The 25,180-nt window shown below is 42.2% G+C and overlaps 1 protein-coding gene across 4 annotated transcripts in view; it reads right to left on the reverse strand.

Moving 5' to 3' along the window:
• Positions 1–309: 309 nt before the first annotated feature.
• sgcd (sarcoglycan, delta (dystrophin-associated glycoprotein)) overlaps positions 310–25,180 on the reverse strand; it is a 309,980-nt gene continuing 285,109 nt past the window's right edge. For all 4 annotated transcript variants that reach the window (XM_037747839.1, XM_037747841.1, XM_037747840.1 and 1 more), the window contains 3 exons: positions 21,079–21,151; positions 7,562–7,685; positions 310–768 (listed from right to left, as the gene is read on the reverse strand). In XM_037747839.1, coding sequence (XP_037603767.1) covers positions 583–768; positions 7,562–7,685; positions 21,079–21,151 — 383 coding nt within the window. In that variant the 3' untranslated portion in view covers positions 310–582. The remainder of the gene's footprint in view (positions 769–7,561; positions 7,686–21,078; positions 21,152–25,180) is intronic.

Consider the following 25,180-nt stretch of genomic DNA (forward strand, 5'->3'; position numbering starts at 1 on the left):
ATTACCAATACTGTCAGCCAGTCAGCGTCCTATATTCCCAATATCATGTACAGTAGATTCCTTTTCTGACCTCAGTTGTATTAAAAAGTTGTTAAAACCTGCAATGAAACACATTGTTGTTTTTCCAGTTTAAAAGCCCGTTAACTCCTGCTATGTATAAAGAGCTCAGAGAGATGTTGATGAAACTCATCGGAGAGCTTTTTAGTGTCCCGTGATGCTCTAAATGCTGATTTCAAAGGCTTTTCCACGTAGAAAATCAAGGGAGAAAATATCTTTTAGCATTGAAATATTGGCACAAAAATCAGCAGCTTCAATCCAAAATTTTCTGTATTGGCTTGTTAAAACATATCGGCTGAGCCTAAACATCAGTCTGAGTGTTTGTGATTGTAAAGTGTATACGTCAGTGTGTCTGTATAGGTACAGATTGTTTATATTTCCATCAGCTCTGGCAGTCTTTGTATGTAGTGTTTGCTGTCGATCAGTCCTGGAGGCAGGCGATATGTGTACATCTGTCTGTTTATTGCCCCGTCTTTCTCTCAGGGGTATCTGTGTGTTTTTATTTATAATTGTATGTTATCAGTCCTAGAGGCAGACATTGTTGCTGATCTGGCAGGTGGATCCGGTGCCGGCCAGGGACAGGAAAAGCCTCCCGTTGGGGCAAAGGCAAACCTCGTAGACAGTCTGCCTGTTCCCGGAGGACGAGGAGCTGGTGGAGGCCTTCCCCTCGGGCAGCCCCATCAGGCGAATCCTCCGAGCGTCCAGAGAGATCTGGTGTTAGAGGGAGAGAAAACCTGTGAGATTGGATGTCAAACGACATTTTAATGTTTGTAACTTCTTACACGTATAAATCATTGCGGGTCGGTGTCCCATGCTCGCTCGCGTGTGTCTACGCTGTTCAGACAAGACTCCAACACAAACTACACGGAAGCACCAAAACCGAAAAGTTGTATCTAGTGAAGCCCGTCTGTTAAACAGTGTTGGCCGCGGTCGGAGGACGCGGGGGAGACTGTAGCTTTGGTCTCCAGGACCGGAGTCTCTGCTGTACTCTGCTCCTCTGCCTGCCTTCACTCACACACTGCGCTCGTTCTCGCTCTTTCGCTCTCACTCTCACGTGCATGCTGCTCACTCCACACTGCAGAAGAGTTAGTTTAGCTCTGAGAATATCTAGTGAATGTTCAGTGGACGTTTGTGCAGAAATAACTGCTGCAGCTCCTCCAGACCAACAGAGGTTTCCCGTGTCTTGTGAAGTGACGGGGCTCCGCAGAGAGAAACGTTATCGTCTCCGACAAAAACTACGGTGTCTCCCCTGTTCCCTCCGGCCGCGGTCGGGAGGCTGAGGCAGGAAAAGCCAACACTAGGATCAGCAGTGATTCATGGAGAGACCTTCGTCTGGTCAGCTAACATTACTGCCAAGCAGCTGAAATATAGAGTGATATTGTGCTTTTAGCTGATGTGTGTCGCCTCACTGTTTTGATCGATGCTCTTTCATGTCTATGTAGAACGAGCACAAGCGCGAGCAACAGGACGCTGACTTTCGTTGACTTAACGGCCACAGGTGTCGCTGTTAAAAAGCAATTTCTGATTCCTACATAGAGTCCCTTTAATCTTTGCATGTAAACTATTCATTAAAAATAAATACAGTGTTTTTGAGAATTGAAACATAATAACGCAATACTCTATTTTTTTCCCGTACACCCCGAGTCACCATTGAGCTCCGTATGAACGCAGTCCTGCTGTCAGAAAAGTACTTAGCTCTTCCCCAAGTCACCTTGCAGCAACTGAGATTCATTGTTTCCCAATAACACATCTTGAAGTCCGGTCATAATGGGTTCAAATAGTCTGATATATTATGTTTTAGTTTGGACTTCTCGGTTGAATTATTGTGACTTTGGACATGCTATCCACCTGCTGTTTAAAGGACAAGTCTAAGTTAAGTAGTTTCTTGTTGGCTGACGGTGAATTAAGGTGTTTGGACTGATGCCAGCTGGACAGGACCGTTCTGTCGATGGTCCGGATGTGTAACTTCTGGCCGAAAACCAGCTTACAGCTTATCTTCAATCTCCCTAAAATCCCCTCTGCATGTCCTGTCTCTACCTGTTCACGTCACAACCACACTTTACAGTCTGGATCCTCACTCTGCATTCAGACTAGAAGATTCACACATTTTCTTTCTTTATAGGCTAAAAGAAACTCATCTTTTTCCCCTTTCATCTTTACCTCAGCTCACCCCCGCCGTATCTTCTCGTCTCTTCACTCTAATTGCTCTCAAAGTAAATCTCTTCACTCGCTCTCCGAAGCTTAGCTTTTGTTTTTTCTTGCCAGAACTTCTACCTTACAGGAGTGCACTATACTGTCTCTGGCTTTTAACACCTTAGCACTCCACATTGTTGGTTGCATAGAATGTTAAGTGGTCTACATATCGAACTAAATAGTGGCATTTATCCAGATTTGTTTCCATCCCTACTCGTAGTGTATTCCAGCTCTTTTATACATTCAGTGCACAGTGACTGGATATCTGTGTGAGTGGAGTGAATGATAAAGGTTATGTGTTGGATTTGAAGCAGCGGCAGATGGGATATCTATAAGAAAAGTCACCCAGAATGCATCTGCTTGGCATCACCTCTGTGGACAAATCTCTCATAGACTCTCTTCACTATGAGATTCACGTTAAGCCCGTTCTCATTCACAGGGCGTCAAATACAGAGGCTATTTCATGGCTGCAAAAGGCACCCGTTAACTACGATGTAAACCTATCCGCGGCGATAGTAAACGCTCAGAGAGAGTGCTCGTCAAATACCGCCGTTTGGTCAGCGCCCCTCGGAATCAGAAACCGACGCGTGGAGTCACCCTTTAGCAACAGTATGTGACGGATCGGGCTTTCAACTAACTCCAGTTGTAAACCCACCCGTGGCGTTATTCGAAGCTTGGAGCAAGTGGCGTAGTATTAATAGCTTGAGAGGTCGCTAACCGGTGATCATGTCCCATGTGAAACTAAAAGTAATGTTGAATTATTTGTCACGTCAGTCATTAGTCATGTGACTCTTCGGTATCGTCAGTCCCGTGAGTCGCTAACCAGTGAAGTTAAGGTCAACCACGACCGTTTCCTAACCCTACCTAACTGGTTGTGTTGCCTACACCAAACTTCTGTGAAACAGAAGTTTATTTTGAAATAACACTGCATTTAACAAGTGTATATTAATATGATCCGATGCCGAGGGGCACTGACCAAGCACTGCTTGCTTGTGCAGAAAACAAAAGAACAGCATTTTCCTCCTCTAACCCTAATGCCTAACCCTAACCCTAACCCTAACCCCTAAACCCTAACCCTATTTGACGAGTTGGGGGTGAATATGTGTTGGTTTGTTCGTGTCCCGTGTTCAAAACGCTCAGTTTCATTTTCACTTTACAAACGTAGTAGTTTTAAGCCCAATGTTTTTGGTTAGTTTTAAGCTTTTTCCTAAACCTAACTAAGTGGTTTTGTTGCCTAATCCTAAAGTGACGCCAAGGGTAACTAGTGGTTTTGATGCCAAAAATAAAGTGATGCCAATGGGCACGAGAGAGCTGCAGGATATGTGACGAGTTAGGATGAGAACATGTTGGACACTCACACACTACAAAACCAGCTGTGCACGGTCAGTTATGCACGAGATCAATCAGCAAATTACGCCTAAATTGTTATATTTTGTGAAACATTTCGTTGACAAAGACACAGAATATTGTTCATCTGAACACCCTGTCCTGCTAAAACCTGAGCGTAACAAAACAAAGGTCATTCCTCTCGTCTCCTGAGGAATAAAGAATAGAGCGAAACACCAGAAAATTCATTCTGCCACACCGCCACAAACACACATACTCACACCAGGCTACTCATCCGCTCATTTCACTCCCTTCAACCCCACATTGATTGGAACAAACTGCCTTTCTCCCTCTGCACAGACAAGAAGCACTGCTGCATGAATCCCATCTCTGTGCCCGATCCTCCCCTTCCTTCCTCCCCCCCCGCCGGCCTCTTGGGGCTCGTAGAGGGCTGGTGTCTCTCCGGCCGATGAGAGGCGGAGCTCTCCAGCCATAAAAAAGGTAAAGGAGCCATTACCAGGCGCCTCTGGGAGGCATCGCCATCAAATGACCTGGAACACTTTTAAAGCAGAGTCCCAGCTGACTTCCTCAGACAGCTGCTACTGAACAAATCTTTCACCACGAGGGGCAGACAGTGTGAGACACTGTGTGTAAGAGTGTGTGGCTGGGTGATCTTCATGTGTGTGTGTGTATAGCTGAGAGTGTGATTGTGCGCCAGTGAAGGACAAAAGTATATATAGATGAAACAAGTACATGTAAGGACTCATTGTTTTTAGTTTTTACAGATTTTCACTGACAAATACAGAGATAGTTTGAACAGATTTTTTTATTTTCAGTTTTTTTTATTTTTATTTATGTGTTATTTTACTTTCCTTGTACTTTTCTGTTACTAATTTCCCAGGACTTTCCGACCTGGCGCACATTAGTGATGTAGTGAAGTGCCTTAAACTTGCATTCTATCTAACAGCCAGCAGGGGGCGACTCCTCTGGTTGCAAAAAAAAGAAAACTGGCCGAGATGGCGACGGCCAAAATGCCGAACTCGAGGCTTCAAACCGGCAGTCCACAAACCGATGGGTGACGTCACGGTGACTACGTCCACTTCTTATATAGAATCTATGGAGTCCACGCTAGATTGTGAAGGGACTAGGGATGTCCATAATTAACCGTTTAACCGTTAACCGACATTAAGCATTTTAACAGATTAACGCTATCGGTAAAAAAAGGTTAAAAGAAATGTTAATAATAAATTAAAAAGCTGAGCGGCTCAGAGGAGCGGCCCGTCTCTTTAAGGAGAAAAGCTGGTCCACCTTAAGAGGCAGAGCCGGAGTTGCAGGATACAGGAAGTTGGCTCCGGTCTCTCCGGCTCGCTTGAGCAGAGCGGAGGAGTTGTAGTTTCGTAGTATTTATTCACCGACAAATAAACTGTACACGCACTGCTACACTTACGTTCACAGCTAGAACGCCACCAACAACCTCACACTCACCACCAACACACACATGGTCTGTCGGACACTCGCTAAAGTTACGCAGACTACGTGTGCGGCAGCGAGCATGAAGCCTCTGGCAATGCTAGAGCTGCTAACGTAGCACAAACACACACACTGTTGGACACTCGCTAAAGTTACGCCGGGCAGACACACAGCTGACAACCTGCTAAACTAAACTAAATGTGCGGTGGAGACTTTTACTGGGAAAGTGTCTGCATGTCCGCGACACTACACGCAGCATCGTAGCTGCTAAGTTAACGCTCCCGGACGGTGAACTGGGGATTCCTGTCAACGAATATCTGTTGTGCTCCTGCAGCTATGGTTAATAATTGGTTAACGAGGGTTGGTTAAGAAAATTAAAGTCACCCTTTAAGACAATGTGCATGTGTAATCGAGTGTCAGTTACGTAACTATGAGTGGCTTCAGGAATCACTGCCTATATAAGCGTATGTGTGTGTGAGTCTATTTCTGTATCTGCCTGTGTGGTTTGTGGGTGTCTAATGACCAAAGCCACTCTGTAATTGCCGTGGCGGTGCCAACGAGGTCCTGCAGAGAGACTGTGTGTAAGACAGAGGTTTGACAAATGGACATTTGCAACACTAATGGAGCGTGAGAATGTGATTCTAATTATATGAATTGACCATCGTGAGTTCAACGGCCTCACTTTGGACCACACGCCCGTGAAAAACTGCATTGAGACGCGGCGCGGGCGTGGCTACTGTGGCTGCTTTTAATTGAACCAAAGTGAATCCAAGGGCACCTTCTCTCTCTCTCCTCCTCGTCCAGCTCATATCTGAGCCCGTCTTAATGTATGGAAATGTTTTTGTGGGAAACTTTTAAACACTTTCTTCTCCCCTAATCCTCCTTCGCTGATTTGAACAGATCTGACATGACACGACTGGAGCAACCTAAGGTGGGAAATCCTTTTATCAGCTCAGCCGACTGTGATGAATGCGAGGACTGATGTGTGTAACGAATCGGGGGATGGTTGGAGGAATTTAGGAGCAGGGAGGAAAGGATGAAAGAAGCAGCATGAGGATGAGGAGTGGATCAGAGAACAAGGGTGGAAGAGATGGTAAATAAGCAAAGTTAAAGACAGAAAGAGGACAGAGGGAGGAGGAGCGGGACAGGACGGGAAACAGGGAAAGATGGATGGAAAAGATCCATCCAAAGTAAGTATGTGAAAGAGCCAAACTGGTGACTGAAGGGAGGAGAAAAGAAAGAGAAAAACAATCAACTTCTGTTCTCTATTTCCCTGTTTTTCTGTGAGTAACAGATTCTGGTGGACGGCCAGTATGTGGGAAATTGCCCAGCAGCCAATAAGCTAAACGCTGGTCCATGTTGGCGGAGGGAGCTAACTATTGTTTGGATTGTTTGCTAAAAATAAGTTTGGACAGGAGAAATATTGAATTGAGACAGAGCCCCGTCAGCCAGCATGGCTGGAGGACAAGAGAAGAACAACAATTCCTCAACTTGCCAGAACAGAGAGAGTGGGAGGATTTGTCTTTGTGCTGAAAGTACGTTTGAAATACGAGGACAGCATTTAACAAAGGAAAATATGTTTTAAAGTTAATTTCCGGGAATAGACGGAGCTCCTGAGGCGATGGTACTTTCAAATTATGCTCGCTTTCCAACATCGTCGACCCTACCTTTAAGTTTAGGGAACATGTTTGGACTTAAAATAACTGCGTTTGAAAAGCTAAACTTAAGGTTGTGAACACAAAAGACAACTACATATTGTTGCTTTCACTCCGTCTACACTACAGCGCTAATACAACCGATGATAAAACCTACTAGTGGGTGTAGCAGGGCCCTACTGACCCACATCTATGAGGCTATATAACTACTGATAACACCCTTTTAATGATAACAGTCTAACCGGCTGAAATAAATGGTCACGACAGTGAGACAGGGAGCCATCATGCACAATACCAGGACCCTTAAACTGAAGTAGTTCAATGGTATTCAGCCTTCACTTTATTATTTTACAACTCTGACATGTCAAAATGTCTTCCCTAGAAAAAGCCGGTTAGTGACGGACTTACCTCTTTAAATGTTTTGTTCCAAAATAAGATAAGCTCGATAAAAGAATGATTGATAATATGGAAAGAGGGAAATGATAAGAGCTAACTTCAGTTCTTGTTTCACGAAGCTAAATCTTTCCAGACTTCATTTTTTATCTTTAAGAGATTCTGACAGATTAAAGGGGCAGCAAATATATATTTGCCAGTTTTTGAACCAGAACTTTCAAGGCTAATTTCGGTTTATCACAACCAACAGTTTATCTAAACCACTTTATTTCAGATGCCAGTGCACCCGAAATGTCACGAAACCGATATTAATATTCCCTCCTTCCACAGGAAAACTGTGTGTGCACAGCTACAGTAAGTATAGTAGGTCAAAGTTGAAGCAGGAAGCCGGACTGTAAACTGTGATGTTTACAACGGATATACTGTTATAGTTTGCCTAGTTCATTTTGCACTATTGGTTGACACACCTCTCCGTCTTTGGACTCCAGTCGCAGCTCGTTCCTGCAGATGGCCTGGATGTCTCCAGCCTCGGCCAGGATCTGGATGCCTTTAGGAGCCTCCATCAGTAGGGAGCGAGTGGGAGACTCCAGCCTGGGAAGAGACAGAGAGAGAAGCACAACAGCTCTGTTACTGAGAACGGTTTAATGTTCGGATGAGTAGGAGAGCTCATTCTTAAATAACAAAAGATAGAGAGCAGGATAAGAGAGAAGTTCAAGCTGTGAATACACCCACAGTTTGTTTTCTTTGTTATGATCCTCATAGAAAAATTGGACTTTGTTCTATTTTGTTGAATCTGAATTGTGTCAAACGGCCTAATTAGAATCTAACAAGGTCCTGTGAACTAAAGCAGCCTGTTGTTTTAGGAGGCTTTAGCAATCTGTCTTCCTGACACTGTGCAGAAAGTAGAAGAGATTTGTTTTTTTATCACTTACACCAATAACAAAAAACACTCCTCAGGTAATGAGAACCACCTCCACTCCTCCACTGGCCTAACATCCAGAGACGGCCTCAGTCTTATCGTCTAAAACTCAAATTGGTCCACATGTAAGAACACACGTGGAGGACCATCGACATGAGTGGAGTATAAACTGAGTGGATCTGACACTACAGCCCACCTGCACGCTGTGGCTGCTTAGACGTTCCTGTACGAGGATTAAAATCCGCCCACTCCTCTTCACATCTTGACAAAACCACTCAGAGCCACAAGCCCATCTTTACAGGAAGCAGCAAAGGTGTCAAAACGCTCCAGTAGATTCAGACCTGCAGAGGAGGTCTCTGTAGACTTCCTGTCACCGCGGCAGTTGTGGATAAAATACGTGATATTTTTCTCCATAGGGAAGGTCTCCATTGATATCACACACACACACACACCCACACACACACGCACACATCGTATTCAGCTGGAGGATTGTGAGCTTTTGTTCCGAGCGAGGAGCAGAGATATCTTCTGTTTATATGCGGATACAGTATGTGACGTTTATTATCAGCTCTAGTGTATATGTATGTATATGCTAACATTACTGCCAAGCAGCTGAAATATAGAGTGATATTGTGCTTTTAGTTGACGTGTGTCGCCTCACTGTGTTGAGCGATGCTCCTTCATGTCTATGTAGAGCGAGCACAAGCGCCAGCAACAGGAAGCTGACTTTCGTTGACTTAAAGGGACTATTTGTAACTTTCAGAAATGCTTGTTAACAGCGACACCTGTGGCCGTTAAGTCAACGAAATCAGCGTTGGGCTCGCGCTTGCTCGCTCTAAATATACCTGAACGAGCATTGCTCAAAACAGTGAGGCGACACACGTCAGCTAAAACCACAATATCACTCTATATTTCAGCTGCTTGGCAGTAATGTTAGCTGACCAGATGAAGGTCTCTCCATGAATCACTGCTGATCCTAGTGTTGGCTTTTCCTGCCTCAGCGCAGGCTGAGGCAGCAGGGCTCTGCAGCGTGTCTCCCTGCTCTCTCCGCCCGCAGCCGGAGAGAGCAGGAAGACACTGGTACCCGGTTGGTAACGAGACGGTAAGGTTTCTCTCTGCGGAGCCCCGTCACTTCATAAGACACGGGAAACCTCTGTTGGTCTGGAGGAGCTGCAGCAGTTATTTCTGCCCAAACGTCCCCTGTACATTCACTAGATATTCTCAGAGCTAAACTAACTCTTCTGCAGTGTGTAGTGAGCGCGCGTTCACGTCTAGAGGTGAAGCGAGCTGAGCGAGAACTTGCGCGCTGTCTTTGTGAAGGCAAGCAGGCAGAGGAGGAGAGACAGCGGCTACACGCGAACGCTCATGTGTCCCGACCCGCTACATTTATATGCTGAAAAAGTTACAAACAGTCCCTTTAACGGTCACAGGTGTCGCTGTTAACAAGCAAGTTCTGATTCTTACAAACAGTCCCTTTAAAGGTAGGCTGCCAGGTCCCAAGACACACAAGAGACGAGCATCAAAGCAGCAGAGAGAAACAGACCAACAATGGTAAGTTCTGTTCAATTGTATATATGCTATTTCGTCATTAAATTCACTTTATTTTTGAGGTGAGAAATCAACTATGTCATTTTGAAATTTGGCAGTTTTCTGAATGGAAAATCTAGGTTTTTGTGGTTGAGAAGCTCGACTAACTGGACCCGCTGAGCTGGCCGTACAGCTCTCTCAAGAGACCGGCCTCTTAGACAAGAGGCTTTTATTTCTGACATGTTCTAAATGTCATAGAAAAGGAAAAACAGAACCAGGAAGTGAAACAGACATAGTTGCATCAGTGAAAGTAACAAGAATAAGAGCAAGAAGAAGAACAGTGGAGGAACCCAACTGTCTTATTTCCACAGTAATCCCCTGCAGTCTCTGAATCTGCTCCTGGCAGGTGAACAAAGTCAACCAGGTGATGACCTGAACTCCCCCAGAGGAAGATGAGGAGGAGAGGTGAGAGGAGGTACAGTAGCTGGTTGCATGTGCATGAGAAAAAAGAAAACAGCAGCAAAGTTAACTCCTAGTTCCAGCAGTAAAATAGCATGTTAGAGTTCAAACTCAGGTTATCTGGGAGGGAAAATGCCAGGATGGAGGATGAACATCTTCTATCCCAAAGGAGCCATGAAGAACTTCAAACATCCACTGATCAGGAGAGTGAGCAAGTTTCCAAATTAAAACTTTAATCTCCTTTGCATGACCCCCCATGCTCTCTGCCCACAGAGGGTTAACCGTTAACAAACATTAATTACAGCGTGTGTCATATGGTGATTAATTAAATGCATATCATCTAATACCTTGTCATAGTTGTTTGATTTCCAGTTGTGTTTTTAAAACAAGCGCTCAATTAAATTGGATTCATTTGCAGTTTTCCAAGCATCCCGTCTTCTCTCCACTAAAACACATCAGACCAATCACTCAGCTTGTTGTTGTTTCTCTGTTGGCATCACCATGCAGCGCTGACACAATCTATTAGTATTCTCGTTAACCGATCCCATCAGAGGGCAAAGAAAAACAAATTAGAGCCAACGCAATTTAAAACTGTTGCATCTGGACATTAAGTGAACATGGATGAGACTTTAATCTTACGCTTTACAAAACAACAGACTAAAGATTGATCCCCGTGGAGGTGGCGGTGAGAATACTGAAAGGTTTCAGATCACAGAAAAGCTCAGGGATTCGAGAACGCTCATGTTCTGGCTTCAAGTGGATGTGGATGGTGGAGTCTGGTGTCGGGCGTCGTCAAACATCCGACAAGCCTGTACCTCCTCGTCAACTTTGGTGCAAGGTTATAATAGTTTTGAATTTTTGTTTAGTTTTAATTACTTTTCAGAGTGTGTTTGCTAGTTTTAGTTTAGTTTCAGTATTTCAGTAAGGTTAGTTTTAGTTTTTATATATTTAGTGTTTTCGTTAGTGCCAGGTATAATGTCTCAGATGTATGTAGCTACATCAGGCTGTTCTCATACACCGTTCATAGCTATACTTCCGTAGCTACTTGGGTCAAAATATACCAGACTTTCACGTAGGAGACCGCTGTTTGTGTCCCGTATGAAACCACAAGTCAACGTATATATATTTGTCACGTAACTTCAGTACTGTGCTGGAAAAATGCAAACATGCTGCACATTCCTAAGGTCATGACATCAAGGTCATTAGCCTTAAGGCCTATTTCTGTTTCAGTGTTGCATACTTAGTCACGAACTTGTAGCGCCTATTTGAGGACAAGAAACCCTAAATGGACAGAAGTGTCAGTCAGACAGACAATGTGAGATGTACGACTGTGAGCATGAACGCAAGGGTATAAATGTCGAGAAACGGAGAGACTCAGGGCTCTTAGCCCTGAACATTTATGTTGATGGTTGTTTGCCCACTTGCAAGTGTTTATTAAACCTTTAAAGGACTCTCTCTCTTGATTTTCGAGTCCTTCTTCACAGAAATTGCCTCCACACGTACTTAAGTAACGCCACTTCCGGTGTTATTTTAACCCAAACCATGATCTTTTCCTAAACCTAATTAAGTAGTTTTGTTGCCTAAACCTAACCAAGCTGTTTCTTTTGAAGATGGAAGTTTATTTTGAAAAGACTAGAGTGGAAATTGAAAAACGTGGAGGACTGCGTAGTAATGGCCATGATGTTTAATCTCTACGCTACTTTAGTGTCTGACGTGACGCAATTGCGGCACAGTACCATCCCCCGGAATGTCAAGTCCGTTCAATTTCTGTGGTTCAATGTTACGAGAGTTGACGCAAATTCACGTCTCCTTATTTTGGTAGTGATAAAGCTAAAAAACTAAAACTGAAATGTTAATTTTGTGTTTAAACCAGGCAATATAGTTTCAGTTTAGTTAGGAGTTTTTATTTAGTATCGGTTTACTAGCAATATTTTTCACTACTTATTTTAATTTTAATTTTAGTTTACTAAAGGCGCTTTCACAAGCCAACATTTAGTTTTGAACTGAACTCTTGTGCGGTTCGTTTGTGTGGTTGTGAACACAGTAATGGTTATCTGGTGTGGACCAAAACAACCGGGCCGGGACTGCGTGTGAGAGAGAGGTGGTCTCGGACTGTTTCTAAGCGAACCAAAACGCAGGCTGCTTGTGTGGGCATTTGTTGAAGTTAACATGAAGGGAAGAGAACGGACCTGGACTTCTGCAGAAGCCCAAAGTTTGCTTGACATCTGGGCCGAAGAGAACATACAGAATATGTGAAATAAAGACCACAAAACCAGTGATGTTGTAAAGTCACTGGAGTTAAACTGAAGGAGAAGAGATTCGTGTGCACAGCAGATCAGTGCTGACAGCAATATTTCAAAGTTTCCCTGCATAGAAGCAAATCATCTTTGTTTATTTGGTCTGCTTTAATGTGTGAACTGTGAAACTGAAACAGACGAAATAGAAAATGAACCAAAAGTATCATTTTCACTCTGATTCGGACTAGACAAACGGACTACGGCTTATGAAAGCGCCCTATAATAAGCCTGCTTAGGTGTCAGTCTGAGGCCGTGAAAGCCTCGCAGGTCATCTCTGGATAAACTTGAGAAGGAGTGATCCATAATATAACGTGGCTAGATACCCGCGGCTCTTCACCCCCTACAAAGAAAGACTGTGTGAGGAGGAAGTGAAAGAACTTTCTACAACATTGAAAAGAGCTCAAAAGGTGTTGAGTGTCTGTGGATGTGAAGGCCTCCTCCTCTCTCATCCTCCCTCTTTTCTCCCAGGTTGCTCCTCGGGGATTCGGGCCAGGAAATATTTCCGTCCCAGAGTTATATTCCTTTTCATTTCCTCTTCACAGCCCCTGTGAATTATTTCTGTCTTGTTCTAATATAAACAGTTTTTCATATTTTCATAAAAATCGAGAAAAAAACTGGAAGCTATATGTGTAAAAAAACAAATTCAAGAATGCAAAATCTGTCTTTCTTTATATTTTTTATCTTTATTTCCCTGTTGCCACCTTTTACTTTTATAGTTGCTCCGACCTCATTTCCTCACAGCGATCAATAAAGTTTTCTCTTTCTTGTTTTTACATCCTCCTCTTATCCTTTCTCTCTTTTTCTTGGCAGCATTTCATATCTGCAACTGGGATCAAAGGTTAATAACTTTTCACGCTTCCCTCCTCATATCGCCCGCCTTCAGATAACAACGGAAATGATTGGAGTTTTTTTTTTGACATGACAGAAATTGTAAACTTGCGCAGTCTGAAACCTGTGGGCAGCTTTCGCACGCTCTCCGTCTGTCTGCTCCGTACTCCTGTTACTCCTTTGTCCTTGGCGATGACGCCTTTTATAAATTATCTGCATCTTGTACGGTGTGACCACAGCGGTCAGAACAGTTTGGCGTTATAAATGTATAAGCTACGGTGAGCTGAAATGAGCCGCCACGCGGCAAATCATAGGTTAAATGGCAATCTGGGGGCCGATACGAGTGCAGCTGATTGCTTTGCGGGGCTTTGTGAACAGCCGGACACTCGGCTGTGAGAACACGCCATCCTCTCAATTACTGGGATCAGTGTAAGATGAAGGTGTGAAGGATGACGAGGGTAGAGAGGAGGACAAAGAAAGGTGAGACATTAGAGAGGACAGACAGGGAAGGGGTGACTAAGAAGATGAAAAGACGGGGGCATGTTGGATCTTAATTTGCCACCTCTTTTTTCTGCTTTTTCTTTCTTCTCTTGATAATGGTCAGAGGTGCTCGATGGTGCAGGCCACCTTGAGGTGTGATCTCTTGGTGTAATACGCTGCCCATTATTTTTATTAAGTTGGTTTTCTTGGCCTTATTGTTTGGTGTTGCAGTATTCTTTTTTTGGTTAGCTGCTTATAGAGAAGGTGAAGTCCCTTCCTTTACGGTGGACCAACATGGGACCTTATTTCAGAATAAATATGTACGGTAGTCAACATCGAGGGACAAATAGTTTGTTGATTGAAAAATATAATTTTCATACTAAAGAATTGTCACTGTTTTAGACTATTTTTCTGTTTAATTCCTGATTCACTCAATAATATAGCTCTACTATAACTGTCTCCGTACAATTGTTTGCCGTACTGTAATAAAATGCTGCGAACATTTTCCACTTGAGCCGGATGATGTTGAATTTAGCCTCCTGCTGTGCGTTTCCGTCCGTCGACGCAGCTTCAATCTCAGCACCATAATATTCCCTTTTTAGAGTGAAGATAGCAGGCAACTCAAAAAACTGTCCGTACGGGAAGAGCCGTGGGACAAACGCCGCCAGATTGAGTTTTTCTGAGCGTCGATCAAAGTTTTCATGATGAAACTTTGGGCTTCTCGGCTCCTGCAGGAAGTGAGTCACTCCACATCTCATTTCACCTCACAGTTCTCGCTTTCCATTTCTATTTCTTCTCTTCTCTTCTTCACTGTCCTGCTTATTGCTTCATTTTTATTCCTTTTATCTGTGCCATGATTTGGTCAGGACATAAATCAAAGTGAGCCATCAAATTCACCCACAAAGGCGTTTGTCTGATGCAAGGACACATCCTGTTGACAGGGCATTACCTCGCCGATGGATATGATGGTTATGGTTTTGGTAAAAAAAACTGACATCTCTTGGCGGGGTGTGTTTATGTTGGGGGGGTTAATGTGATATCCCGAAATGGGGTTTGAATCCTCGATTGCTACCTGCCAAGGGGTTGGAAGAGATTAGAGTACGATTAGATTTTAGCCATGCTCCAACGAGCTCGCGTCTCTTTTTCTGACATAATTGGATAGTTTGTGCCATATTTCATTCTCAATTGGCTGCTTGTCACCAAAAGATGCATAAACACAGGGGAAAAAAACAACACATTGCCGTCGACTCTGACTGTCAAATTATACGGACGATCACATGATGAGGGAGCTTCGGAGCGGCGCTCGGAAATTATCCTGCGCATCACTGACGGGACTTTTTTTTATTATTTGAAATGATGATTTTTTGAAAGGAAAGCAGCAGTGATTGATGAATCACGGTTCATCTTGGTGCAACACAGCACTGAAATACTGTTATTAGATATTTGTCATCAAAGTCCTCCTCGATTCCAACTCTCTGATTCCCGTCACGCTCGTCTCTGCAGCATTTCTTCTCTGTCACATAAAGCTCGTCTTCTTTCTTTGCATTATCTCTCCATCCCTCTTGTCTCTCTTTGAGACTTCTCTGTCTCGTTCTCTCTCTCTGACAAAAATGAGTTCTGTTTTTTTCCGTCTCCTATTCTCCTATCAAGCTCTTTCATTCTTGCTCACATCCCTCTTGTTCTTTAATCTTCACACTTTGTTCTTTTGTCATCTCTTTTTTCCCTCTTTCTAGATGTTTCCTATTTTCACCTCACAGTCTGCCACTTTCCCTTCTCCGCCTCTGTCTTTCAGTTCAGATCAAAATAACGTAAAGAACATTTAGGTCTGCTGTCTGCTTGAGAATGTGACTGGAGTAGGTTTTAAGCCGGGATGTTGCTGGTTTCGAGGACAACGCTTTATAACTTCTGGTGTTTGGGTAGCCAGGGTGTGAATCCAACCGCTAGTCTGTCTCTCAGAGGTTGTATTGAGTTCAGTTTTCAAACTAGTGAATGTACTGGCATCATATTATACTGCAAAAACCTAAGGAACCCATTGTTAACAACCTCAGTATAGATGCACATGCAGTATAAATGTGTTATTTTCGCCTATACTAACATGAATATTTCTGCATACTGGGGTCCCTAAACAGTCTTGGATTTACATAAATAGGGTCTCACTGTAAAGCTGAGACTCTTACGGATCCAACGAGCCCAACTGTATTCATGTGTGATGATGTTAGCCCCCATAGGAGACATTTACAAATCTGTCTGCTACTTCAGCACCACGGACAGCTCCATGGATTTATCAATACGCAGCACAGATAGGCTACAGAGTCGTGGTCGGGGCCATAGATTCTAACCTACTGATAATTCAGAGCCGTGGTCGGGGCCATAGATTCTAACTTACTGATATTTCAGAGCTATGGTCAGGGCCATAGATTCTAACTTACTGATGTTTCAGAGCCATGGTCAGGGCCATCGATTCTAACTTACTGATATTTCAGAGCCATGGTCAGGGCCATAGATTCTAACTTACTGATATTGCCATATTTTAGATTGCCATGTTTTAGTCGTGGTCGGGTTTTAGCCCAAAATATTTTAGCCGTGGTCGGGCCCATAGATTCTAACTTACTGTTATTTCAGAGTCGTGGTTGGGGCCATAGATTCTAACGTACTGATATTTCAGAGCCGTGGTCGGGGCCATAGATTCTAACTTACTGGTATTTCAGAGCTGTGGTCGGGGCCATCGATTCTAACTTACTGATATTTCAGAGCCGTGGTCGGGGCCATCGATTCTAACTTACTGATATTTCAGAGCTGTGGTCGGGGCCATCGATTCTAACTTACTGATATTTCAGAGCCGTGGTCGGGGCCATCGATTCTAACTTACTGATATTTCAGAGCTGTGGTCGGGGCCATCGATTCTAACTTACTGATATTTCAGAGCCATGGTCGGGACCATAGATTTTTGACTTGCACCAACCTCAGTCAGATAAATGATCCACCACTGTAAAAAAAAACAGGCCAGCATGCAAAAAACAAAGCACACAAATCGCGCCAGCTGTGTTTTTTCAGGCATTAAAAGGTTCTTCACAGCTTCACAGGTGTTTCCAGTTATTCAGGTTAATTAGACTTCTGCGAGGTTGAAGGTGTGTGTGCTGGGAATTACACGAGGTTACCAAACCTAACAGGTGTGACAGGGGAGTGAGGGAGGTATCAATCAAGCACAGTCTGGTAAAGTAGGTGAAAACACGTGTGTGTGCACGGTTAGTATGTATTTGAATCACTAAAGTAGAAAAAGTCGAAGTATGCTGGGAAATATGGGTTCATTTGTTCTGTTTCACGGTTCGTCTTCTTCTCAACTGTTTGTCTTCTTCTCACTCCTTCACTGTCACACAGTCCTGTTATAAACTCCCTCTCTCTCTGCTCTGATTGACTGTCATCACATCTGACAGCACAGGCAGGAGAAAGATGATAAACAAGATGTTTACATCAAGGAGACAACCTCGACTCGGCTGTCCACACACAACACACACACACGGGGAGGATGCAGCCACACACAGTCAGTCAGAGTTAAATGTGACTGATGCCTGTCAGGGATGCTGGAAACCTGTGACACCTGTCTGCCTTAAAGTGACAGTCCGCCCGCAATCTTGTGATTATCAAACTCTCACGGCTTGAACGGCGGTTGCAATTTGTTCCCTCGAGGCAAACAGACACTTTGGTCAGCATGGATTTCTTTGGCCACTTATAGGGGGCGGAAGAACCGGACGTTTAGCTTGACAGACACACAGCCCTGCAGTATCACCTTAAAAGATGCCTTTTTTAACACACCTAGCAGACACAGAGCAGCTTTATCATGTGTCAACCTGATGAAGTCTCTCCTTTTAGAAGTTTGTTTTCCTCACCAACTCCTTAGATAAAAATATCTGTCTATTTAGCTGCTGCATTTTCCACTTTCTTCTCCAGCTATAGTCTCTAACTGTGTCTGTCAGCTAGTGTACAGTGGGTTTATCAGAGCTTGACTGCTGAAACCAGCTGCCTATTACTGCTGGAAACAAGGTTGATAGAGTCCTGAGAGTGGACCAGTAAAAGTACGGTAAAAAAACAAAACAAAACAACCAGCTATAGGAGGCTAAAAAACTCTGTAGCCTCTTCCACATGTACACAGGTATTTTTTATAAACCTTTTCTATGCGTTTTGACCTTCCGTCCACCCAAACGGCGTTTTAGGTGACTAAAAAACAGAGCATTTCTAAGGGTGCTTTCACATCAGGGACCCGGGAACCGAGTACACTTGTCCCCCAAAGTCCAGTTCGATTGATTAGTGTGAACGCTCCGTACCGTACTCGGAGCACGGTTCGTCGATCCGTACTCGAGTCCACTCGAAAAGGTGGTCTGGAGTACGGATCATGTGTACTCGGGTACGGTTCGCATCATATGTGAAAACCAATCGTACCGAAACACGGAATTGGACCACTATCTAACGCGAGTAACGTTGTGAAAGAGCGGGCTGTCTCCTCGAAAATCTGTTTACATTTAAAACTGTTTCATATCTATGTCTGTATCTGCTGCAGCATGCGCCGATCTCATCCTCTGAGCTGCACGGCCGTGGATGATACAGCGGGAAGGCCGGTGAGAGGTTCCTTAAAATATAAACACTAGTAGGCGATGGGGTTGAGTGATGTCTGTTATTTTATTTAGCTGATTTAATGGTCTGTCTGCCAAGAACGAGAGACGCTCAGCTGCTCAGTGGGCAGACAGAGAGACAGAGAGATCAGGGTTTATTTCAACCAAACCAGAGTTGGTGATTGTTTGAAAGTCTAACGACGACGATTTCTGTCAAGTTTGAATGAAGTGTTTTACGATGCTACGCCGCTAGAACAGCTGATCTCAACATAAACAAATACATGATGACGCAAGTGTACTCGGGTACGGAACAACTTTACTAATGTGAAAGCTGAGTGGAGAGGGGGAGCAATCATACTCGGGGACGGTACGGATCAATCGTACTTGATGTGAAAACGCCCTAAAACTCCGGCCAGGGAGAAGATACCATCCCTGCAGCATAATCCACTTCTCGGCTGTCCATGGATCCGAAATTCGACACTTAACTAGATTTTTTAGTGTGTCTGAAACCATAGTATGAAACCAGTAGTATACAAATTGCATACTATTTCCAGTGACATACTACAGTATGCAACGCTGCATCATTGTTTTTGGTCACATGAGGTTGGCACTGGTTACCATGGTTACGCATCTCCAACCGGCAAAGAGGCTGTCAAGAAGTGACGCGGTAATTACAGTTCGGTGCGTCCGAAAAGATGCATAACTACTGTTTATTCACATGAAAGTATGTTGAATGATAGCACACATATTGAGTATGTAATGCATGTGATTTCGGACGCAGCCTATATGATAGTTTCACCAAAATATGTCAGAGTAGACAGCTTCATCTTCCTCCCATCATCTTTTTTCACTCCCTTCTATCTCTTTTTATCCAGATCTTGCTCTGCTTCTGCTTCTCTTTAGTCCTCTCTCTCTCTCATCTTACAACTCTCTAGTTCCTCCCCCTTGATGAAGGATATGTTGCTCTGATTTCTGTTGATTTCAAGGACTCAGAGGAAAAGGAAAGATGAGGGGAAGGATGAGGCATCTGTTGCCAAATATGGACCCATTGATCTGAAGATTGCTTACATGTACTAGAGCACTGACTCCTACAGACAGACGTTACTGGACAGGAGCGCTAATTGCCCATGGAGAAGTGCTCTTTCCACTTCGCCATAGATTTCTATGTTTAAATCCTGCCTCTTTAAAGCCTCTTTAAAGACTTTTCACATTTTTCTTTCTCCACAGTGCGATATCTTTTATGCACTTGAGTAAGTTGAGGAAGTATTGTGACCTCAGGGCTGAAAACACATGCAAATACAATTTGCAAAATTTAATACAATGCATAAAAAAAATCTTAAATCCTTTAAAAATAGACTTTTATTTGGGTAAAACGGGCTGATAAATGCATGTGGTGAATCAAAGTGGATTTTGAAGTCATTAGTAAAGCATTGATGATTCATCAATCAGCCATGCATCATAAAATCAAATACTGGCAGACAAATCTCTGTGATTAGTAGAATATTAGTCTGCACTGTTGGCAAGTGTATGCGAATATATATTTTTTTACTAGATTATTGCTGTAAACATAAAACAAAACAGGCTGAATAGGAGTTTAATTGGCTCCTTGCAGTGTTTTCATTGTCTGAATTATTACTGGATCTAAATCAGAACATTCACTCCTTTTTTTTCCCAGATGTTTGATTTTTGCATTTAATTTCCTCTGCTGTGATGATCAATCAGCGATGATAAATCACATTCACTGATCATTTCCATTCTCTTGGAAACCTCAGTGGGGCTCTTAAATAAAGAACAAACACAATCCATATCTTAACTTGAGACAAAGACAGCGTTAAGGTTAGGTATAAGTTATGTATATATATATATATATACTAATCACATGATTGTCTGTGATTAATCACACATTTTTTATCTTTTCAAAATGTACCTTAAAGGGAGATTTGTGACATATTTAATACTCTTATCAGCATGGCAGTGGGCTAATATGCTTGCTTTATGTAGTGTATGTATATATTTATTATTGGAAATCAATTACTGCCAAAAAAATTTAGCATACATTACTTCATAGCATTATTTTGCCTTTAATGCCAGTACTTTCACTCGCCCGCTACAACCTAAAAATCGCATATTATATTATATTATAATATATTATATTATATGATATTATATTATGTTATATTATATTATTTTGTAATATATTATATTATATTATAATATATTATATTGTGTTTTATTATGTTATATTATATTATACTATATTATGTTATGTTATATTATGTTATGTTATATTATATTATATTATATTATATTATGTTATGTTATATTATGTTATATTATATTATATTATATTATGTTATGTTATATTAAAATATATTATATTATATTATGTTATATTATGTTATATTAAAATATATTATATTATATAATAAGACTTAGAAAACATAAAATATTAAGATTTGAGAAGTTCAAACTAGGGAATCTTTCTTTAAAAATGACTTAATGATATGATTAGTTAATCAAATTGTTGATGGTCATTTTTTGCCGATGGACAAATGGTTTCAGCGCTACTCTGATCACACATAATCACTGTACAATAGAGAATAAAGTAGACATTATTTGCATTTGAATGCTGGTGCATACCTGTATGTATGCTAAAGTGAGGGACTAGTCTGTGGAGGTACGTTTTACGAGTGTTTTATTGTATTACATTAAAAAATACTGCAGTATTTAAGCAGTGTAGATGCAGGATAACGTTACTATGGCTGTTCACACATTATTCACACTCATGTCTGTGGTTCTGCCTCAGCGTGCACTCTCACATATGTATTTATTTATTGCTATATCGTAAAAAACAGACGCTGACTCACCTCAGCTCTTTGAACGGCTCGGCTCTGACGTGCGGCGTCTCCACCGATTTGCTGAACACGGCTCCTTCGGCCCCTGAAATCACAGAGAACACACCGTCAGACAGGAGAACGCCGTCAATTGAAAAACACAAACCGCCTCCTGTCCGATCAATGCACTATAATCTCTGAGACTCTACGCCGATCTATACGTCTCTCCAGCGGCCCTCAGCTCACCTCGCCCCGCTGATAACGACGGACCCACACACACTCTGATGGGACGTCATGAAGGTGTTTTTAAACTAAAAAAAACTTCCATGCATCATGAATGAAATAGAAGAATAGATTTTAAAGCTGCGTCTCAGATCAACACTGACAATTCAGAAAAACATGAAGTGGAAAATATGCTCTGTTCACTGTCATGGGCCAGTTCTGCTGTTCAGGAGACTGCATTTCAATCATGCATTTTTATTCATGACCTCCTGTGGGCAGTGAGGTGACTCTCAATAAGAAGCAACAGGACAATGCTCTGTGATGGGATGCAGTACTGAATGTGTATAAGTAACCCACAGTGAGGAGAACAAGAACAACAATGGAGTCTTTATACTGACGTCCAGTCAAAGTCAAGCGCATATATATATAACTCAGAAACTCTCTGAAGGCTTTATAATGTATACCACATGAATGGACAGACATGCAATATGTGTTGCACGTACAAAGTAGATATAAGCAGCACTAAGATAATCACAATATATAGAAACTGAACTACAACGCAGCCATGATAGAGAACTACAGTATACGATAAAGACTACAAAGCTCTACAGGCAGAATGAGGCCCCGATTAGACAGAGCACCTTTTAGCAGCCTGGGACGCCTTTTTGTTAATGAGAGTGAGCTGCAGAGAGTTTGTGTGCTGAGCGTCAACAAGAAATAGTTGAAGATTTTCAGTGAATTGAAGAAGTTAAGACTCTGGTGTGCTAAATGTTAGATGCTAATCATCATGCTGAAGTGCCTTAAACTTGCATTCTTCCTAACAGCCAGCAGGGGGCGACTCCTCTGGTTGCTAAAAGAAGTCTGATTGTATAGAAGTCTATGAGAAAATGAGCCTACTTCTCACTTGATTTATTACCTCAGTAAACATTGTAAACATGAGTTTATGGTCTCAGTCGCTAGTTTCAAGTCTTCTTCAATACAGCATGATGTTCATTTAGTACATTATTGTCCCATTTAGAGTCATAAAGCAGGGGATGCTTTAGGGCGGGGCTACCTTGTGATTGACAGGTCGCTACCACGACGTCGTCCGGTCTGGGAGTTGTTTTGGTCTTACAACTTTAACCCTTTAACAGTGTGTTCTCAGTTCATGAAAGTTAATTATAATCCTTTTTGGTCGCCTAAAAATGTCTCATTCAGCGTTGGGTTGTACTTAACTCCACCCTCTCGTGTCACTTCTGATTGCAAAAAAACAAGATAGCGACTATAAGTATGACTTACATTCCGTCGCTTGTTTGTGATGAAGTACAAGCTAACAGCATTAAAACAAACAAAGTACCGTATATAATACTGTGTTGGCCCTCGGCCCTCGGCTCTGACTGACTGTAGTGCAAATACAGCAGCTCAGCTTGAGTAAACCGAAGCATTCAGGTACATCAAATCAACAAAGCATCGGGTGCAGATCAATAGCCATGACTAAATGTGTTTCAAAGCGTTTTGAGGCACCGCTGGGAATCCAAGCACTCCTCCCTCTGTGACACACATCTAAGATAGACGGAGAAGAAACAGTTCCAACCTTGTCAATGCAACATCTGTCGGCATTTAGCGCCCAAGTGATAAAGTGTGTGTGTACAGGTGAGGACCCACTGCCTCACATCTCTGATATGGGACTGTCCAACCAGCCTGTGTACAACAGGGGGACATATAGTGGAGTTTGATTGTTGAGCTTTCCATGAGGTTCGCAAACATTCAAAGAACCAAAATCCATATTTGATGATTGAACAGTACAGAATATAGTTTTATATGGACGTTCGACATTAATATCTCTACGCGTTCCAGCTTGTAAAAGTGTTTCATGGAGTTCAAATTATCCTGAGAAGAACATGATAATGCTTTTCTCAGCTGGTTAATATCTATATTTATACCATGGTTTGCAAAAATCCCATAATAACCTTTCAGCATATTGTAATTCAAGAGTTCTGAGAGAGACTTCTGCTCCTCCTCATGGCTCTGTTTTCAGGCTTTAATAAATCTAGCCCGTGACGGGAGACTTTGACCAATCACAGGTCATTTCATTCAGAGAGAGTGTTCCCATTGGCTGAGCTTTGGTAATGTGACCGGTAGTTTGGCGGTCCTTCAAGAGAATCCACAATGATTCTGAAAACATCTGAGGCCCTCATGACCAGAGGTGAGAGTAGGAACGAAGATTAACCGGTAGATCGAGAGCTTTACCTTCCGGCTCAGCTCTCTCTTCGTCACAACAGTGCGGTAAAGTCTGCACAATTCTTGTGTTGTGCTCATTGACGGCTGTTTCCAGGCTTGTAAACTACTGAGCCGATCCGAGCTTTCTAGGCGTAAGTTAAGATAAGATCCTTTATAGATGAAAGACCAAGGGAAATAAATATTTCCCAGACATTGGGGAACATTGGGAAAGCTGTCACAAAGTGGAGAAATAAGTTATTTGAGTAATTTTAATTGTGCAACCACCAACTAAAGTAAACAACTCTCATTGAAGTCGTTTACGTTGAAGCCACCTGGACAGATTTAGTCACGGCGGGACAAGTTTGACAAGTTTGAGCATTTTTCCAGTTAAACAGGCGTTTAATGGTTGAGTTCCCCTGATGTTCCCTTGTTCCTCCGGGGAACTCTTCATAACACGGCTCAACCTGTCGGAAAAGTCAGGGAAATGGAATATCTTTATGCAAAGTGGAGCTTCATCTGTGGGATAGATAACTCTGCTCTTAATGACTGATACAGGTGGAGCGTCTGCCGTTAGTGAATTGAACTTTTGTTCTTCATACTTTCTGTAAATATATATCCATAATTACCAAGTAAAAAATACATGCTATGGCGTTGAATATTTGGTAATGAGTAATTTCTGAATCAAAATTCTCTTTCTTTTGGAAGCAAAACAAAGCTTACAACAGAAGTCTCTATTTCTTGTAGCTCATGAAAGCTCCGGTGACATTTAAATACCTGTTCAGTCAGTTAGAGCCCGAGTACAAACAGGAGGATGTAAAGTGAAGTGGAAGCCTCGGTGCGTGTCACTGCCTCTTTCCTGCAGTGAAGTGAGTGAAGATAAAACAGAAGCCTCACATTAGAAATCTCAGCTCTCAGTCGGAAATAAAAAAGAACAAAAAAGCTCTTTACTTTGCTTCTGGCTGTCACTCTGCCTTAAATCTCCCTAGTTTAGAGGATAAAACCAATGTCATTTCATTTTATTCATACCGCCATTTCTATCGCCCATATAGAGAGTTCTGAGCACATAGTGATGTATTCACCACAGTCCGTTTAGTAGGTTTGTTTTTTCATTTTTAATAACTTTCCTCTACACAGAAACACCAGAGCCTCCTGGATAATTTAGGATTACACAGGGTTATTTCAGTTATTCAGTGATCTTTTAATTAGTTTTTATCTGTAGTTTGGTACGCAAAATAGTACTCATGAATCTCAGCATGAATCTGTGTGGGAGATCTACCACGCAGAGAATAACAAAACTCTGGCATATTAAAAATGCTTAATCAGGAAAAAACAACAATAACACAGCACTATGCTGCTGAATCGATCCCAAATCCATAAGGGAAGTAATTCAACCATCTTCACTCTGCTATTAAATCCTGTAGATTTTAATGAAATCAAATCAAACTATTTATTGCCTGCATTTTTCAGCAATATGCATTTAATGTATTGACAATCAGTAATTACTAGGGCTGTCAATTGTGCAATTAATCGCAAATTAATCACATTTTTTATCTGTTCAAAATGTAATAAAATTTGTCAAGTATTTAATACCCTTATCAACATGGGAGTGTGCAAATATGCTGCTTTATGCAAATGTATGTATATATTTATTATTAGAAATCAATTAACAACACAAAACAATGACAGATATTGTCCAGAAACCCTCACAGGTACT

Source organism: Sebastes umbrosus, chromosome 17 (genome assembly GCF_015220745.1).
Source record: "Sebastes umbrosus isolate fSebUmb1 chromosome 17, fSebUmb1.pri, whole genome shotgun sequence".
NCBI lineage: Eukaryota > Metazoa > Chordata > Actinopteri > Perciformes > Sebastidae > Sebastes > Sebastes umbrosus.